The sequence below is a fragment of the Sceloporus occidentalis genome, unplaced genomic scaffold (genome assembly GCF_023333645.1).
Source record: "Sceloporus occidentalis isolate IW3139 unplaced genomic scaffold, rSceOcc1.0.p SCAF_1, whole genome shotgun sequence".
NCBI classification, from domain to species: domain Eukaryota; kingdom Metazoa; phylum Chordata; class Lepidosauria; order Squamata; family Phrynosomatidae; genus Sceloporus; species Sceloporus occidentalis.
The window spans coordinates 2577596-2597906 of NW_028316981.1; the positions used below are offsets into that span (position 1 = coordinate 2577596).

Sequence of the window (20311 nt, forward strand, 5' to 3'; positions counted from 1 at the left end):
CACCCAGTGGGTTTCCATGGATGAGCAGGGATTCAAACCCTGGTCTCCAGAGTAGAAGATCCAAAACACACTGCAGAAATAATCGAGTTTGACACCACTTTAACTACCCTGGTTCCGTGCTAAGGAATCCTGGGAATTGTGGTTCCAGAGTTTTCTGACAGATAAGGCTAAATGAATCACAAAACTACAGTTCCCAGAATGTCCTAGCATTGAGCCAGGGTAGTAAAAGCGCTGTCAAACTGGATTATTACTGCAGTGTGTTCTGGGCTGTAGTCAAACAGCAAACCACAATGCCATGCTGGCAATGGGTATCTCTGTCACAATAATGCAGTTTCATGTGACTTTAACTGCTGCAGTGCCATGCTACATCATCCTTGAACCTCATTTTGGGAGAAAGGTAGGATACAAATCCAACAAATAATAATAATCATCATCCTAGGAATTGTAGTTTTGCAAAGGTCTTTAGCCTGCTGTGCTAAAGTGGGCTGGTGCCTAACCAAACCATTCTGTAGAATGGAGCCACAGCAGTTCAAGTGGGGACCAACCACATTGTTTCTGCAACCCAGGAGGCAAGTTTAGAAGAGCAAAGCGTGGGAAAATTACGTCCTTGAGCTAAGAAACCCAGAATACCCCCAGCTCAGAGGGTTCTGGAAGTTGTAGTCTTTTTTTTTTGTTCCAGGCCCTGAGGAGCTGGGTGCCCCTTCAACTCCCCCCCCCCCCCCAAGTGTCAAAGGTAGAAGAACAGACCAATTTACTGAGTGTGACGTCGAAGGCTTTCATAGCCGGCATCCATAGTTTTTTGTGGGTTTTTCGGGCTATGTGGCCATGTTCTAGAAGGGTTTCTTCCTGACGTTTCGCCAGCATCTGTGGCTGGCATCTTCAGAGAATGTTTGCCTGGAAAGGACTTGGATATATATAGTATGTGACCTGGAAAGGCAGGAGTGAATTTGCATGTATATTGTTTTTGTTACTAATGGCAGGCCTCAGGGTGGAGGGGCTGCAAAAGAGGATTGATGTCTGCTTGATAGTGTTCATTGTCTGCTGGGAGATTTCTCATTTGCATTTGTTGAGTCTTTATCTTGCTATCTTTCAGGACTGGTAGCCAAACCTTGTTTACTTTAAGGGTTTCCTCTTTTCTGTTGAAATTGTCCAGGTGTTTGTGGATTTCAGTGTTTTCCCTGTGCCATGTCAGGATGCTATGGCTAGCCTGAGGCTGAAAGAGTGTGCCTTGAGTTCCCCCCAGGAAGTCCCGTCCCCAGCACCCAGTGATGTGGGAATGCCAATGAGTTTGGTCACTCAACCTCTAAAAGGTTCGCCATCGCTTCTCTAAGCCAATCATAGAAGAATCATAGAATTGTAGAGTTGGAAGAGATATTTATATGTGTTCAGAGATCGCCATGTGCTCAAGCACTCTGGATTGTGTCAAGCAATGGATGCAGCTGCTTTTGTCCCTGGAAACCCTACTATCACCATCAACAGGGTTCAGATACCTCCTTTGATATTAGCGAATGGTGTCTACCCTCTCTGACGTTGACTAATGAAGCCATACAGCGGACAACTGGATAACAGGAAGGTTATTTTTTAAATGATGTCCTGAGCTGGGCAAGAAATGCTGTGGAAAGGGCCTTTGGCAGGCTGAAACGCCAATGGGGATGCCTCTTGTTCAGATGGATGGTGCGAGAGGAGAACTTTGTCCCAGTTGCTGCTGCATGAGTTGTACTGCACAACATATGTGAAACAAGGGGAGAAGTTCTCCATCTGGACATTGAACCACCATCTCAGCTAATACTCCCCATCTCCCAGGAACAGCTGCAGCAATACAGTAACAGATGTAAAAAATGGGGGTAAGGGGAAAACAGTGTGTGCAGCTGTCACCTCACTTCTTGTGGACCATAGATAGATGCATTAATATATTAAACTTTCTTTTTGTAAAAACAGTGTAAATATATTTTATTCCTTTTAAAACAAAAATATTTCTTGAACATTTTGAACAATTATGTGCACAATTACGCTTGACAACATGACATAACTTTAGAGTCAGGGAGAATAGGTTTCCTTCCTTTTCCTCTGTCTACTTCCTCTTACAGGTAGTCCCTGTGAACTCTGCTCCTCAAGATCCTCCACCACAATGGGGTCCTCCTCACCACTTGGGTCTTCCTCACTATCCTCAGCCTGTGTAAAATCTGCTGGTGGAGTAGCCTCTTCGTCTGGTGGGGCAATGCCTGAAGATGGTTTTTTTCCTGCCATTTTCCTCCTCTTTCTCCTTAACATGGTCCCTCTAAAGGAAAGGGATGTGGGGGTTGCATAATTCCCTTGCTGTGGCAATCGATTTTGAGGTGCTGAAACAGTAGGAGAGCTGCCATCTTGATTCCCCCTTTGACTTCTCATGACGTCCACGACAGCGTGCATGCAATCTATCAATTCCCGCCTGTCTCTCTGACTTGATATTGCATCTTCCTTTAATATCGCTACAATTTGTTTAGCAATGTTGGCTTCGTTGGCCATCCCTCTAGCAATCTGGTCTGATATAGATTGTTGAACCCTTCTCACCATGCGGGCCTGTTCATTTGCATTTTGCATGATGGTTGCAGCGATACAATCTCCTCTTCTTGCCCTCTTACTTTTGCCCATTGGATGGAGGAGGCGGGTCTTTGGTGACTGTGTAACAGCAGTTTGCTTAACATTTCTAATTCCTGCAGAAGTACCTTGAGTGGGATAGGTGAAAAACAATAAGGAATATGTTACTTCTTTTGTTCAAAAGGAAATAATAACACAAATAATTATTTAGAGTTACACAATGACACATCAGATCCCAGGATGCATTTTTAGAAATCATATTTGAGCTATTACAAATAAAAACATTTTACGTTTAACTACAACACTAACATGATAATCTCTATGACTTTGAACATGTACTGTCTGGTTGTGCAAATGTTTATATTGGTAACCCTTGGATCTGATACACTCTCTAGAGGCATAATTATTTGATGTGAACAACCCCTCATTCCCCTCCTAAAATGCCCTGTTTTGGCATTTCATAAAACCAGTATATCACAGAAAACATACCCTTGCCTGGTGGTTTTGACCTTCCTCCAATCTGTTCATTGCCTTTGCCCTCCGCACCTGTCCCTGGAAAGGAAGAAAACAGTTTGTATGAGGTCCTTGCAAAGTAGAAACACTTTTTTTGATAGTGAAGGATACCTCAATTTGTTACATATTTAAATATTTAAAAGTGATGGACTGCAGTTCTGCAGTTTTCCCATCTTTGCTACTTCTGCAAATGGAGTTTCTTTTTGTTTCTTGCAATGCATTCCAAAATCCCAAAACGGACTACTTGGACCATTGCTTGCAGATGTTCAATAATGAGTTACAGTTATAGAAAACAGGCATGACTACAGCTGCTGCCTGCTTGCATTTTCTGAACCAAATGGTTTTATTCTAATATGCTTCTTCCTTAGCTTGTTGGAAGAGGTTTGTGAAATGGGCTTCCTTGGAATCCTCTTACAGATGAAGTTATTTTAATTTAACAATTGCTACTTCAGATTTATAATATTATCTCGTATAGATGAGCAGCGTTGCAGGGTCTTGTGCAGGAGTACCCTTTCGGTTACCCTGGCCTCAGTGGGATGCATGTCAATAATTATTACCATCCAATCCATACATAAGTCAAAAAATAAAACCAAGCATGCATTTTAATGAATAGGTGCAAAATATTTTTTCAAATATTTACGCCAAGATCATGTTCATGATTATTGCATTTTTGTTCAGCATTGCCTGTAGTAAAGCACAAATCAAAAATAATTTTCACCCACTGTTGCAGTTTTTTAAAAACATCTAATTGTTTTATAGGGAGCCACACTTTGCTGCACAGTACCATATGCTTGTGGGATACATAGTTTTAATACTTTTATATATAGGATATGCCAGTACATGGCACATACTCATTACAGTATGCTGCAGTTCTATCTTCCACTTAATATAGCAACTGATCATAAAAGAAAAGAGCATATCAAAACTTGTGTCAGCAGCGATAGCTGCCATTTCATGACATACGCATCAAAACATAGAAAGAAAACCTAATTTGAAATCTTTTTTGTGTTTTCACAGCAGGGCTGTGCCATTACTATATGATTGCAGGGATAGCAGCTTACTAGCTATAGCAGCTTCATTTATATACCACTTCATACCACCTAAGCATCTCTAAGTCATTTACAACTGTAAGCTGATTGCCCCCAACAAGCGAAGAACTCTCTCATTTTAGTGACCTTGGAAGGATGCAAGCCTGAGTCGAGCCTGAGTCTGTGGCTGGTACTCAACTCATAGTTTGAGAGTAAATGGCTGCATTAACCACTGCGCCAACAGGGCTCTTATGGGTATTATAAAAGAAAAGGGGGTGTCTTCAAGGAGAGGATTAGAAACCATGTCTCCCCCCCACTAGAGTTGTCATAATTCTCTTCCAAAAAACTGCACCAAAATGTGGGACATTCAAGAAAAATGGAGGACACGCTAAAAAGCACACACACACACACACACACACACACACAAACGCCTTGAAGGCACACAACAACAAATATAATAAAATATATTTGAGGAAGTAGGATTCAAAGGTATAGAGATCTTGGAGCACCTCTGAGACTAAATGCATTGCAGGAAGTAGACTTTAGTCTAGGAAAGATCATGCTGCCAATTTCTTTCTTTCAGTTAATAATAATAATAATAATAACAACAGAACTCAAATATATAGAGATCTTGTCTCTTTATTCTTCTTGTCTCTACCCATATTTCAGGAACCTGCCCCCCATCCCTGGCTACTATGTCTCATTAAAACATCCAAACCACCATATGATATGCTAAGCCATCCGAACTGGAGAATTTACTTATACTATGCAGAGAAGTTGATATTTCATACTTACAACTTTTTTCTTCTCTTTCTTTTCTTTGTTTGTGTCCCTTTTTGTCCACAAAACCAAACCTGTCTTTATTTAACTCCTTATCTCCCCCAGAAGCAGAAAGAGAATCGAGGAGAGAAGACAATTGTGTATATACATTTCCCTGTTTACACATGTTACTAACTGAATGAGGAAAGACTAACCAATCTCTGTGTCCGCTCCAGCCTCAGTTACTATAATAGGAAGGTCAATGATTGTTTTGTCGTCGGCATCAGTCTCATTTCGGTTACAGTCATCTGAAAAGGGATTGTGTTTAAAAAATTTAATTTGTATCATTTGAAAAGTAACATTAGGCATTAGCGGTAACAAATAATTCTTACACAATATGATGAGGACTTCTGGAAATCCCTAATATGCTATGTTTTCCCTTTCTGATTACTCAGTTAAAAAAACCCCACATACCTTCTTCTATAGATTGGCTGATATTGAGATTAGTCCCTTGGGGTCCCTCTTCATCGACCTCCGACAGTGCAGTGTCACTGGCCTCTGCAGCACCACTAGATCCTGCTTCCTGCCCCTCTTTTCCTAAATCAAAACTTCTGGAAAGCCTACTTGGAAGAACACTTGCAACTCCACGGAGAATGCCATCCAGTTTTTTAAAATATGGACAGGTCACTGGTGCTCTGCCACTACGTTTGTTGTAGTTAACGACACGTCTATATTCTCCCCTCATACTTTTCGTCTTGTTACGACATTCCTCGGCGGTCCGTGAATGGCCTCGCTTTGCCATCTCCGATGCCACATCCTTGAACACATGTAGATTGCGGTGGTTCTCCGACAACCTTGTTTGGAACTCTGTTTCGCCCCAAATCGAAAGAAGGTCCAAAATCTCCGAATGTTCCCAAGCAATACCCCTCCCTTGCTTTCTTCGTTGGGGTACTTCTTCCTCTGTTTCTCCCTGCAAGGCAAGAGTTGCATGGGATGATGCCATAATTACACATGTGGATAACCAAAACAGAAACTGAACATGGCATGTGGGCAGTTCTATTGATACGTGTTATGATGTTACAATCGCGCAATACCGGAGGTTTGATAGCCTGCGATACAGACGTAATGGGACTGTACAAGCAGCACATGGATTTTTTAAATCATGTTATAGGAGATGAGCACACTACTCTCTTAAAACATTGTTATTTCATTTAAACTGCTCTGGCTGCCTCCTGTTGCATTCTGGGAGTTGTAGTTTAGGAAGCGGCATTTAGAATATTCAGCCAGAGAGCTCTTAGGCTTCACTGAACTACAAACCCCAAAATGCAACAGGAGGCAGTCAGAGCAGTTAAAGTGGAATAGAAACATTTTAAGAAAGTAGTGCGATAATCTCCATAATCACACAAATCTGGAAGTCTAACCTCACATTTCGACAGCTCTAGCACTTCATCACAATGTTGTTTTTTCACTGGGTGGGGAGGAGAAGGAGTGAGAACTGACCTTTTCTGTTGTCAGAGAAGTTTGACAGATGTTGGGAATGTCTTGTCAGGGAACATATTGGGTTAGGAAGGAGGTGCTATGCCTCCTTAAAAATGTGGAAAGGAGCAGTGAGGTGCAGATTTTAATGAAGTTTTATATTGACCCTAAACAACCATATCTACATGATGCTGGCTGACCAATTAGAAGAAAACGGGTACTTTCAGACGGTTGTCCAGGTTAATTCAAAATTTAAAGTAACGAGGAACGGGTTCAACAAATTAATGGAAATCTCGAGATTTCCTGCATGGCAGGGGTTGGACTGGATGGCCCTTGTGATCTCTTCCATTATTCTATGATTCTTCAAGGGCAACCTTCCAAGAGATTGCCTCACTTTAAGGAAATGAAAAGGCTATGGGTCCTTGCCAGGAAGCCTTCCTGGACAAGAAAAACATCACAGTAGTAAGTTTACACAGCTAAAGTTTTTAAAATTAAATAATTTGCTGTTGTCCAACTCTATCTTTTAATAGATATATTACATTTTTATTAATAAATTGATATTCGTTGAAGGGGTTTATTTCATCAGTAAAACTGCTTGAACCAAGCATAAATTGGCTTGCTAATATATTTATATTTAACTTAAAATAAATTGTTTTGAAGTGCAATTTCTCCTACTAGAAATGACTGTGGATTAAAAACTGACATACTCTTTGGTCTTTTTGTGCGTGTGTGTGTGTGTGTGTGTGTGTGTGGTGGTGCAACCTCTGATTCTGAGTCAAGCCATATACATCCCTGCTATTTTTAACCATCATTCCGTAAAGCATTTAAAGCTTTTGTACTTGCTAAAGTAATATTTCCTAAAAATGATTTGATAAACATGTCACTCTCATTTCTTTCATTGTAACCCTGTATTGATGTTGAGAAACAAGCACATCTTCCTTTCAAAGAATGCAAGGTATAGGCTGTAGATCTGTACATGTAAGCAAATTTGATACTGTATATCATTGCAAGCCGTCACAGAGCTAGGGGAACAATTTCCCGCAAATGGTTCAGCACCAGGCCTCTGCCGCCTCAGGAGACCACCACCTACAGGGTAGGTTTACATCTTCCCCTTCCTATAAATGCCCAGCCATGCTATTATTACACATAACCATGTTGTTCACTATATGTCTCGTTGCAGTCCGTCGCAGAGGAAAGGGATATCCATCACTAAGGACTGTGGTGATGGAGTCCAATTCAGAGCCAGTGGACAAGAGGATAAAGGTAGTTTATAAAAAAAATAATTCCAGAAACAACATAGTTGTACATTGGGGTTGTGCTTTCTAGAGGCATTTCAAATATCTGACCTAACAAGACCAAAAGGTCCTGTGAGACCTACATTTCAGAAATCGGCCGTCATTTTCCTTTCCTCAGAGAAAGGCAAAGGAAAACGCTCCCTCAGAACAAGAAACCTCTGTGATACGTTCACCTTAGTGTTGCCATAAGTTGAAATTAACTTGAAGGCACACAACAACAACTCAGCAAAGGGGAAAAGAGAGAAGGGGTCAAATCTTGCCTTTCCCACTAGAGTCTGGGAAAAGCCAACTGCGGCAGCTTCTCTAAGTGCATGCGTACTTCTTTAGCAATCACTTTTCCCATCTTGACCACAGTCTGCGGTTGCACTTTTCATCTGTGAAGTGTTGGAGGATATGTCATAGGGTGCTAGAGAGGGAGCGGGGGAAAACTGTTGAAGTTTTGCCTGGTTTCCAGGCAATTTGAAAACAAACAAGAGATAGGATATAAACTGTCTGTGTGGGGGACATGTATGTCTATAACACATTTTAAAAGATTAATAATAAATAAATTAATAATAAAATCATAGTCCAAACCTTTAAACAGCAATATGGGGAAAAGTCCATGAGACATAAATCATTTATGGCCCAAGGCCCTAGTATTTCTACCCACAAAGAGACAATGAATACAGTCTTCAGACATGGCCAATGAAGTTCTTAGGCTCTCCAATTTTGAGCAAAATATTACCTGAAAACTGAGTTTAAAAACAATTTCCCCGCTTCTGCTTCAGACATTCATAGAATCATAGAATCGTAGAATTGGAAGAGACCACAAGAGCCATCCAGTCCAACCCCCTGCCATGCAGGAAATCTCAGTAGCACTGGCCATCTTTCTGGAAGAGGCCAATATTACTCCTGGACCTGCTGGTTACATGGCAGCTCCAGATGTTCTAGTAGCCTCCCTCTGAGTGCCACAGAGGGAGAGGGATTTCTTCTGGACAAAGGAAAGAGGGTGAGAATATCTATCCGATCCCCTTTTGGGTTCTAGAAAACTACAGGGAAAAAGGAGAGCACCTCTAACTCAAGAATAAGAAGACTAAAGACACAGAGATTCAAACTGAGGGAAGACGTTCGCAAATTTTTACAATTTTTAAAAACCAAAGCAAACTGAAACAAAATTCTCCACTAGTGATGAAGGCCATGACCTGAGAAAAGAGGAACCCAGACTACTCCAGTCCTCCTTCTCCTTACCTGGTCTGTTTCTGGTCCTCCGCAAAAAGAAAGAGGTGATTGAGTCCTTGTTGGTGGCGTCATTCCAGCCTCTGTGGGAGAGACCAAGATGGGGGGAAGCCAGTCACATCTGCTGCTGTTACAGTTTTGAAGACTCACTAACAACTAACGATACACCTCAGTTAACGAAGACTCTGAGAAATAAGCTCCTTTTAACAAAGTCATATAATACCTCCCTGCCCCCATTTCCTCTTTGCACCCGTACAGCTGAAAAATATTTTAGCAGCATATGCATTGGAAGGATGGTGAAAGAGGGTTGGAAAAAACATAAGAATTTTCAGCACTTGGTTGCAGCAATGTGTTTGGAGTAAATAATGCACAATGTTTGAGTTGAGAAACTGTGGCATTCTGCAGTAACCGCACCAACTGATCCTACTGCAGCCCACAACACACAAGAAAAACTGCCCCAGAGACCCTCACTGAGCATGAAGGAAGAGCTAAACAGAAAATGGAAGAGCAGAAAAGCCTGCCTCAACAGCTATCCCAACATTTTGGTCTAGTCTCCTTTTTTAAAAAATGGTTCAGGAACCTGTTCCTAGATTTCCCATGTGATTTGTGCCTCTCATATGAAATTTTCTGTTAAAGAAAAATGCTCTGGAACACATGGAGTTTGTTGGCTGCAGTATATCTGTATTCTTTTGGAAGTCTAAGAACACAAGAATGCTTCCAGTCCAGGAAAATGCAGAGGGTGATTGTGTGCAGTGGTTTGGGTGCTGGACTGGAAAAATCCATTTCTAGACTTCACTGAATCCTGAAAGTCACTGGGCAGCCTTGGGCCCCACTCCCTCTGACTTGACTTACCTCACAGGGCTGCTTTTGTGCAAACAAAGAAGACAGTATTGAAGGACTTACGTTCCAGAGTGCAAAAGCCTGATGTGGATAGAAACACACAGGGGGCAATATGTGCCATGTATGTCGGGGATGCATAAAGTCAACCTCAACATGTGGAGATGAGCATTACCCATGCTGTGCACCACTTGGGTTGAATGGCAAAGTTTTGCACCAAATATATAACTGGACAGTGGGATGCATAAATGGTATTGCAAGCACAGCAGACAAAATGTCCCATCTTGTTTCTGTTACTGGGAGGCACTAACAGAGCCCAGTACAGTGGAGCCAGGACTTGAAAACTGATCTCCAGAGTTGTAGTCCAACACTCAGACCACTACACCATACTGCCTCCCAGGGCCCTTAGAGTTGGTGTAAGTCAGAAATTACTTTAAAGCCTGCAGAAACAACAAACAGTGATGTAAGGGTTGAGATATCAGACCAGGGCATAGGAAAATCCAGTTCCAGCTCTCAGTGAGGCACAAAATCCACAGGGGGATGTCAACCACTTACTCTCTCAGACATGCACTGCCCTACCTCACAGGTTGCTGTCAGGATAAAATGGCCTTGTGCTGAGGGAAGCAAAGACCAGATATAGATAAGAACACAAAGCTCTGGAACATCATACTAATAGGAAAATTAACTGAAAGAGGAAGGGCTGCTAGAGACAACCAAGACCACTCCAATTAATATGCAACACTAAGTTTATTGGATACGCCAATGAAAATGCATAACTTCCTATGCATGCATTTTCATTGGCGTATCCAATAAACTTAGTGATCACGAAAATGCATAACTTCCTCACATACTGTTTTATGAAAAGATATTACAGTTGTTGAGTCAGCTGGAGATTTTTTAGCTGGATAGTCCAGTAACTAACCGCATTTACTGATTCTTAGATGCATTTTTTGCTGGTTTGTTTCTGTAAAATCTTTAAAATACAAATACTTGGGTTGCCCCACTTCAGTGGGAGCGAGGGCGAGGGCCAATCCTTCTGGTTGGTAGGGGAGGGTATATTGGGTTGTTGTTTTTGAAACAATAGGCCAGCTAGTAATAGGTTTATGTGCTACAAGGAGGGCAAAAAAAGAGAAGCAGCCCAGGGAGCGGCCATCATTATAGTAATGGGCAGAGGAAGATAAGGTATGGGGAGTTAACCGTATTAGACTGGAAGAAGGGAGAGCCCCAGGGTATTGGTTACTCCCAACCTGACCCCCATTTTGAATAGCCTGGATAGCCTTGGCAACAGGCCCTCGTGCTGAAAATGCTGTTGCTCAGTGCCAGGTCGGGGAAAGGAAAAACATCTTTGATCTAGGATCTCATTCTGGATGAGCACGCCAACCTGGCATGTATTACGGAGACCTGGCTGGATGAAGCTGGAAGGGCTAATTTCTCCCAGCTTTGTCCACTAGGGCTCTCCGTATAGCAGCAAGCAAGGCCTGGGGGGGGGGGGGCAGGGAGGCAGAGGTCTATTGGGATTCCATTTCCTTACCAGGTGCCCTGTCCCAGTTTACCACAGTCTACTGGGTATGAGTGTGTTTACCTAAAGATGGGTGGCCAGGACAGAATAGGGATTCTGTTGGTGTACTGCCCATCCCACTGCACGAATTTCCCTGCTTGAGCTGGCTAAGTTAGTCTCTGCAGTGGCACTGGAGTCCCCTCGGCTTGTTGTCCTGGGGGACTTCAACATCCACGCAGAGACTGCTCTGTCAGGAGCAGCTCAGGACTTCATGTCTGTCACAACAACCATGGGGCTGTCCCAAGTAATATATGGGGGCCACCCATGTTGCAGGGGACACACTGGACCTGGTCTTCTGTTCTGGGCAGGATGACAGTGATCTGGGAGTGGAGGAACTGTCTAGTTCTGTTGTCATCAACTGATCACTACCTGGTAGGGTTCAGACTTACTGGGACTCAGAACCTCTGCAGGGGTGGGGGGTCGATTAAGATGGTCCACCCCAGGAGGCTTGTGGATCCAGACAAATTCCTGATGGCCCTTGGGGAATTTCCTGTTGCCTTGGCAGGTGATCCTGTCAAAGCCCTGGCAGATCTCTAGAAGAGGGAAATGGCCCGGGCAGTGGACACAATTGCTCCTAAGCATCCCCTCCCATGAAGTGGAGTCAAATATACCCCGTGGTTCATTAGGTAACTGGCGGTGATGAAACAAGTGGGACAGAGACTATAGCAATGGTGGCAGAAGACTCGGAGTGAATCCAACTGAAAATGGGCTAGGGCTCATTGGCAGGCCTATGCCAAGGCAATGGAGGGAGCAAAGAAATTATACTTCTCTGCCACCATTGCGTCTGCACAGTGTCATCCAGCAGAGATGTTCTGAGTGGTCAGGGACCTTCTACATTCTGGCCCCCCAGAACAAAACAAAGACCATTCAACAGCTCACTGTGAAGAATTTGTGAGACATTTTGCAGACAAAATTTCTCAAATTTGCTCTGACTTGGATGCTGTAGTTGATTCAGGTCCAGTGGATGTAATCTTGGCACCTGCTTTTTTTGCATTGTTGTTTCAGTCTGTGTAGCCTGAGGATGTGGACAGGATCCTTGGAGAAGTAAGGGCCATCACATGCATACTGGATCCTTGTCCTTCCTGGCTTCTGAAAGCAACCAGCGAGGGACTGGCCGAATGAGTAAGGGGGGAGACAAATGCCTCACTGCAGCAAGGCAGATTTCCATCTTGTCTAAAGGAGGCTGTGGTGAAGCCATTCCTGAAAAAGACCACTATGGATTCTACTATTTTGGATAACTGTAGGCCACTTTCTAATATTCCATTCTTAGGCAAGGTTCTGGAGTGAGTGTATGTGAATATATGTGAACACAAACTGGCCAAAATCCTACATCAAAGGTGGAGAACATAACTCTCTGCTTGTGGAGATATGCACTGAACCTGCTAAACATCCCCAGTGTGGAATGCAGTCTTTTTGCAACAAAATGCACACCTACAGATGCATCTGGAAGCCCAGTGACCCTGCATGCACAACTCCATTTCCACAATAATGCGCTGTATATGGATGTTCCGCATCAGACCAAGATGCCCAGCACCTTCCATTGGGGAAATTAGAGCTGCTGTGCTGTAGTAATTTCAGTTCTGGAATCCCCGCTCTGCCACAGAAACTCCCTGGGTAACCTTGGGCAAGTCACATGCTCTCAGTCTCTGAAGAAGACAAGGGGAAACTCCCTCTAAAGCAATCTTGCCAAGAAAACCTTGTGATATGGTTCCTTAAGTCAGAAATGACTCGAAGGCACACAATAACAGCAAACAGACTCCATACCTTGCAACGAGGCCCCTCCATCGTACTCCTCCTTGATCGCCCAACATTGGGGAATCTGCCTGGGATCCAGTAGAGACTTCTCGTCCACAGGGAATTCAGACTTAACTTCTACCAAGAGATTTGTGACCTGAAATAGCAGTCAGTATTCAAGACATGATAAAAAACTGGCAAGTATTAGTAAATAATTATTGTAATGGGAATAAAAAAGGGAGGATTAATAAAATATATTGGTATAAAACCCAAAAAGATGGAGGATTGGGTCTCCCAAATTTAAAATGGTATCATAACGCAAATCAACTAAGATATATAATAGATGGAATTCTAGAGAAAGGGGAATTAAGATTGGTTGGGGATGGAAACAATAGAAAGGGAAAAAATGGAAAATATATTTTCAAGGATTTTACTATGAAAGAAATAGAAAAAACCCCTTTTAAAGAATACATTAGAGATTTGGAAAAAATATAAAGAAAAATTAATGCCTGCTATCTCACCATTAACACCAATTATAATGTGAGAGCCAGAAATCTTGCTTGTTTGTCGGTGACTAAATACTTATTTTCCACCATAATTTGCAAATAAATTCTTTCCAAATCAGACAATGTGATTGTCTGGATTTCATTTCTCATTTTGGCTCTCATAGTTGAGGTCTACCTATGATGTCAATTACAGGCCTCTCTCATCTTTTTAAGTGGGAGAACTTGCACAATTGGTGGCTGACTAAACACTTTTTTGCCCCACTGTATGAAAAGTATATGATGGAAAGAAGACAGTAAGAAGAATAAAGATATTAATAACTATTTTATGTGTTTTTTCTTTTAAAATTACTAGTTTAATTAATATTAAATGGTTTGATAAGAATTAGATTTAGATACGGTAGTAAAGAATGGATGACTAATGTGATGTACTATATATATGTGGAAAATTATGTGAAAGTCTTCTTATATTAATGTAAGTAGGTTATAATAACAATAAAGAAAAAATATTTTTTTAAAAAAGGATTCAAGACATAGAATTTGGAGGTGTGTGGGGGGGGTCACATTTCAGCAGAACATCATCAGGTGGCCTTTGTACTCCAAAGTCCTCAGAGGCTCAAAACAAAAAGGCAGGACAGAGCCAGAAGCTATCCATCATTGCCCAGAAAGAAACACTCTCACCTGCTGCTCCTCCTGCTTCTTCTCTGCCTCTGGCTGACTCAGGAGGAAACCCTCTGCCAGGGCTACCGCCTGGGAACAGGTCTTTGCCCCACATTCCCTGACCCAGTTCTCCAGCTCCGGGGGCAAGATGGTCAGGAACTGCTCCAAGGTCACCAGGTCCAGGATCTCATTTTTTGTGCGTTGATCTGGCTTCAGCCACTGACAGCAGAGATGGTGGAGTTGGCTGCAAACCTCTTGGGGTCCCTTGCCCTCCTTGTAGGAGAACTGTCTGAAGCGCTGGCGCTGTATCTCTGAGCTGGCAAGGTCATCTCCCAGGGAACTCTGGACTGTCATCTCCCAGAATTCCCCGCTGCTCTCAGCAATGAGGCCATCAGGATCTCTTCCTCCTCCAGGGCCAGTTGAGACTGGTTCATCCATCTATTTTCTTTTTTAAAAGCAATGAAGCCACAAATAGGATCAAAGAAATTCCTCCTACGTTTGTCCCAGGGAAAAGATGTCCTGAGATGCTCTGCTGCAACACCCTGTAAAACCAATAGATTTTTGTGTTACTGATGATATTAGTCAGCCTGTGCTATATGTGCGCTTCGCTTCAGCATACCCTGAAACTGTGGTACAATTTAATAAATGGTGTGCACCCTGCGCCGCACTACATACATGTACCCGTGTTTTTAATGGGTCACGAGCATATGTAGTTTTCCACTTACCCGGGTCTTTGTCTATCCAGAACAGACCCCCCATGTAAGAGAAGGGCGGACTGTATTAGGTATTTAATAATAATAATATCAACAATAACAATAACAATACATTTTATTTTTATCTCATCTCTCCTGCAGGATTGTGGAGGCTTACAACAATCATAAAATACATATAAAATAAATCCCAATTTAAAGCACCATCAATATACATTGGCCTGTTACAGACAGCCAAAATAAAGCTGCTTCAAGTCACAGTGGAGGTATGTTGTTTCAATGATGCATGCGTCCTAAGAGTCCAGAAGTCGCACCAAAGCCACGCTCCAGCCCTAAGGACTAGAGTGTGGCTTTGGTGTGGCTTCTGGACTCTTAGGACGCATGCATCATTGAAACACACTACCTCCACTGTGACTCAAAGCAGCTTTATTTTGGCTGTCTGTAACAGGCCATTGCTCTGTTAAGAATTATTACCCTAGTACAGATACCCTAGAGACACTAGATCCTGTCTGATCTTGGACATTAAGCAGGGTCAGACCTGGTTAGTGCTTGGATGGGAGATCACCAACAAATATAACAAAATGAATTTCAACATGGAGAAATGTAAGGTACTGCACTTAGGGTGGAAAATGAAATACACAGATATAGGATGGATGACACCTAGCTGAACGAGACTACTTGTGAAAAACTAGGAGTCAAAGGAGACCACAAGTTGAACATGAGTTAACAGTGTGATGCAGCAGCTAACAGGGCCAATGTGATTTTAGGCTGCATCATTAGATGTATAGTGTCTAGATCAAGGGAGGTAATAGTGCCACTATATTCTGCTTTAGTCAGGCCCCACCGGGAATATTGTGTCCAGTTCTGGGCACCACAATTTAAAAAGGATGTTGAGAAACTGGAGCGTGTCCAAAGGAGAGCGACTAAAATGGTGAAGGGCCTGGAAACCAAGCCCTATGAGGAAAGAGTTAGAGAGCTGGGGATGTTTAGCCTGGAGAAAAGAAGGTTAAGAGGTGATATGATAGCCCTTTTTAAATATTTGAAGGGATGTCATATTGAGGAGGGAGCAAGCTTGTTTTCTGCTGCTCCAGAGACTAGGACCCAGAACAATGGATGCAAACTGCAGGAAATGAGATTCCACCTCAACATTAGTAGAAACTTCCTGAGAGTAAGGGCTGTTCGACAGTGGAACACACTCCTTCCTCAGAGTGTAGTGGAGTCTCCCTCCTTAGAGATCTTCAAACAAACAGTAAGAAGATAAATCCATTATAATTTAAACCATCAGTTCCTTTTACAGCTACCAGAGCATACACCCCTTCCCAAAAAAACAACCCATGGGGATGTACAATAATGATGGATCAACAGCATCTTTCCAAAACTGGCCCCACCTTTTAAAAAGCCAGTTATTTGCACCCAGCCTCCAAAAAAACCAAGCTACATTTTATAAAAAAGCCAATGGCTAAAATCCTTTTTTCAGGGGGTTGGGATAATTGTATACATTGCATTTCTAAAGGTTGTACGCCGCTTCGATTGTGGTAAGAAAAAGCGGGATATAAATTAAAGTTTTATTATTATTATTATTATTATTATTAAATTTTGGCCATTGAGTTTTTATTAAGAACCCCAACAAGGCTTCTTCATCCAAAAGGATGGCTGAGGGGGGTTCAAACTCACCCCCCTTTCAAAGAAACCCCATTTGGGATTGGGGTCCCCAATCATAACCCTTCTTTTTGGGATGTGTATCTCCCCTTCCCCAAATTGAAATCCTAATCCCAAAACCTAGGACCCTCCAGAAACCCCCCAAACCAGCCCTACTTTTTGGAGGGAGGGGAACCCTTATTTCATCCCCCAAAAACTGAAGGGGGAAAAACCTACAGTCCAAACCACCACCCGCATAACAACAACAACAACAACAACAACAACAAATAATTATTATTATTATTATAAGACTTGTTGGGGTTTTTATAAAATCCCAATGGCTAAAATTAGCTTTTTTGGGGGGTGGAGGTGACAATAAATAATTATAAGCCTTCTTGTTGCCCGCTTCTCTTCCTGGCCCCAGCTGAGGATGGGAGCCCCAGTGTCCCAGGGCCTGGCCTTCCAGGGGAAGAGGCCCTCCTCTGCTGTGGCCCTCACTCAGGATGATAATAATAACAACAACAACAATAACAATAATGCTGGGGAAGGAGGAGGAAGCGAGAGAGGCCAGAGGGAGGAGGGACTCCATTAAGGAGGTCGCTCAGTCTGGGGATTATGAAGGGGCCGCAGGGATTAGGAGGGCAGGGGCTGGGAGATGCCTCGCCCACAGGGGCGCCATCAGTCGAGAGCAATTGGAAGGCAGTAAACAACAAACAACAACAACTCCCCTTCAATGTGGCCCCCTTTCCTTACCTCCTCCTCCTCCTCCTCTCCGGCAGTTCCTCTCTCTCTCTAAGCCTCCTTTACACAACACTGACCTTTCCCAGCATTTCGTGCCTCTCTAGGAATATTAATCTCTTCTCTCTCTCCCCTCCCCTTTGGAGGAGGACTCTCTAGGAATCTGAGCCTCTGCTCTCTCTCCCCTTTGGAGGAGGACTCTCTAGGAATCTGAGCCTCTGCTCTCTCTCCCCTTGGAGGAGGACTCTCTAGGAATCTGAGCCTTCTGCTCTCTCTCCCCTTGGAGGAGGACTCTCTAGGAATCTGAGCCTCTGCTCTCTCTCCCCTTGGAGGAGGACTCTCTAGGAATCTTAATCCTCTCCTCTTCTCCCCTTTGGAGAAGGACTCTCTAGGAATCTGAGCCTCTGCTCTCTCTCCCCTTTGGAGGAGGACTCTCTAGGAATCTGAGCCTCTGCTCTCTCTCCCCTTGGAGGAGGACTCTCTAGGAATCTGAGCCTCTGCTCTCTCTCCCCTTTGGAGGAGGACTCTCTAGGAATCTGAGCCTCTGCTCTCTCTCCCCTTGGAGGAGGACTCTCTAGGAATCTGAGCCTCTGCTCTCTCTCCCCTTGGAGGAGGACTCTCTAGGAATCTTAATCCTCTCCTCTTCTCCCCTTTGGAGAAGGACTCTCTAGGAATCTGAGCCTCTGCTCTCTCTCCCCTTGGAGGAGGACTCTCTAGGAATCTGAGCCTTCTGCTCTCTCTCCCCTTGGAGGAGGACTCTCTAGGAATCTGAGCCTCTGCTCTCTCTCCCCTTGGAGGAGGACTCTCTAGGAATCTTAATCCTCTCCTCTTCTCCCCTTTGGAGAAGGACTCTCTAGGAATCTGAGCCTCTGCTCTCTCTCCCCTTGGAGGAGGACTCTCTAGGAATCTGAGCCTCTGCTCTCTCTTCCCTTTGGAGGAGGACTCTCTAGGAATCTGAGCCTCTGCTCTCTCTCCCCTTTGGAGGAGGACTCTCTAGGAATCTGAGCCTCTGCTCTCTCTCCCCTTGGAGGAGGACTCTCTAGGAATCTTAATCCTCTCCTCTTCTCCCCTTTGGAGAAGGACTCTCTAGGAATCTGAGCCTCTGCTCTCTCTCCCCTTGGAGGAGGACTCTCTAGGAATCTGAGCCTCTGCTCTCTCTCCCCTTTGGAGGAGGACTCTCTAGGAATCTGAGCCTCTGCTCTCTCTCCCCTTGGAGGAGGACTCTCTAGGAATCTTAATCCTCTCCTCTTCTCCCCTTGGAGGAGGACTCTCTAGGAATCTGAGCCTCTCCTCTCCCCCCTTGGAGGAGGACTCTCTAGGAATCTGAGCCTCTGCTCTCTCTCCCCTTTGGAGGAGGACTCTCTAGGAATCTGAGCCTCTGCTCTCTCCCCTTTGGAGGAGGACTCTCTAGGAATCTGAGCCTCTGCTCTCTCTCTCCCCTTTGGAGGAGGACTCTCTAGGAATCTGAGCCTCTGCTCTCTCTCTCCCCTTGGAGGAAGACTCTCTAGGAATCTGAGCCTCTGCTCTCTCTCGCCTTGGAGGAGGACTCTCTAGGAATCTGAGCTTTCCTCTCCCTTGAACCCTGGTTGGCTGGGAGGGGGAGGTTTTGGGGATAGTTTTGGGAGAGAGTGAGGAGGGACAGTCAGGAACCAACAACAAACCAAGAGCCAACCTGGTCTTCATTCCCTCCTTATGGGAAGAAAGATGGGAGGAAGAGAAGCCTAGTGGGTGGAGCAGGGAGGTGACCAGAGGAGGAGGAGGAGGTAAGAGGGGAAAGTGTTTGGGGAGGAGAGAGAGAAGGGGCCAGGCAGGAAAGGAGGAGCTCCCCAGGGGGCATCCAAGGAGGGAGAGAGGAGCCCCCCAAATCATAGCATGGGGGGGTCCCAGCTCCCTCTCTCCTTCCCTCCTTCTGCCACCACTGCAGAAATAAGGAAGCTTGGAGGGCTCCATCCAAGAAAAGAATCCTGGGATTTGTTGTTCCTTTTGGGCAGAGGAGGCAAAGGAGTTGGCAAAACTACAAGTCCCAGAGTCCCAAAGGATCCCTTTATCCCCAGGTTGCTTCTTCTCCTACAAACTGAGTTCAAAATACCAAAGAGATTCCCACTCCGTTAACCCAGAAGGGGAGAGGCAAGGAGGGGGTCACAATCTGTTCCTTTCTTCCCAGACAGGCAAAAGCAAAGGGTTGCAGCTTCTCCTTAGAATCATAGAGTTAGAAGAGACCCCAAGGTCCATCCAGTTCACCCCATTCTGCCATGCAGGAACTCTCAATCAAAGCATCCCCGACAGATGGCCATCCAGACTCTGTTTAAAGACTTCTAAAGAAGGAGACTCCACCACTCTCCAAGGACTGTCAAACAGCCCTATATCCTTCTTGTTTGTGTCTTCTTCTTGGTTGCTCTCCTGTGTCCTGGGTTTGGCCTGTGAAATGCTGGAAGGTATGGCAGAGACACCTGCCAATGTCCACACACTCTACTGCCCATTCTCCCCAGCACTTGGGATGGAGAGAGACCCCTGTCTCTGATCCCAACTAGGAGGCCAGAGAGAGCCCTGTGACCCATAGTTATTGGGAGCCCTGGGCCTGACCCTCCTTCCTAACTTACAGGCTTCACCAGATATCTTGGGGAAATATAGGATTTGTGTTGCTAGTAACTATAGAGCCTGAATGGTGTAGTGGTTTGAGCACAGGAGTATGACTATGCAGACCAAGGTTCGAATTGCAACTCCGCCATGTAAATCCACTGGGTGACCTTGGGGAAATCACACTCACTCAGTCTCAGAGAATGGCAATGACAAACCCCGTTGGGGTTGCCACAAGTCGGAAATGACTTGAAGGCACACAACAGCAACCACAATCAGTGATAATTGTGAATCACAAACTTTGAAAAGATGAATTCCTCTACCCATTTTCTTGAGAATAAATCCCAAAGAGCGCTCTTAGTCATTAAAGATTCATTCATGTCCTGCCTTTTTCTCCCATAACGAGACTCAAGGCAAATAACAGCTTATTAAAAACAATACAAAATCATAAATATACAAAGTATACCTATAAAATTATTTTACAAACAAGTAA

At 44.0% G+C, this 20311-nt stretch overlaps 1 protein-coding gene across 1 annotated transcript; it reads right to left on the reverse strand.

The window, feature by feature from the left end:
• Positions 1-1933: 1933 nt before the first annotated feature.
• LOC149320367 (uncharacterized) lies at positions 1934-17386 on the reverse strand. The gene is made up of 8 exons (XM_089501034.1): positions 17257-17386; positions 14177-14697; positions 13023-13149; positions 8876-8946; positions 5352-5847; positions 5093-5185; positions 3067-3129; positions 1934-2705 (listed from the first exon to the last, which is right to left on the reverse strand). Exons 2-8 carry the CDS (start codon positions 14591-14593, stop codon positions 2038-2040), a joined length of 1935 nt encoding a protein of 644 aa, XP_089357160.1. The 5' UTR covers positions 14594-14697; positions 17257-17386; the 3' UTR covers positions 1934-2037.
• Positions 17387-20311: the final 2925 nt, after the last annotated feature.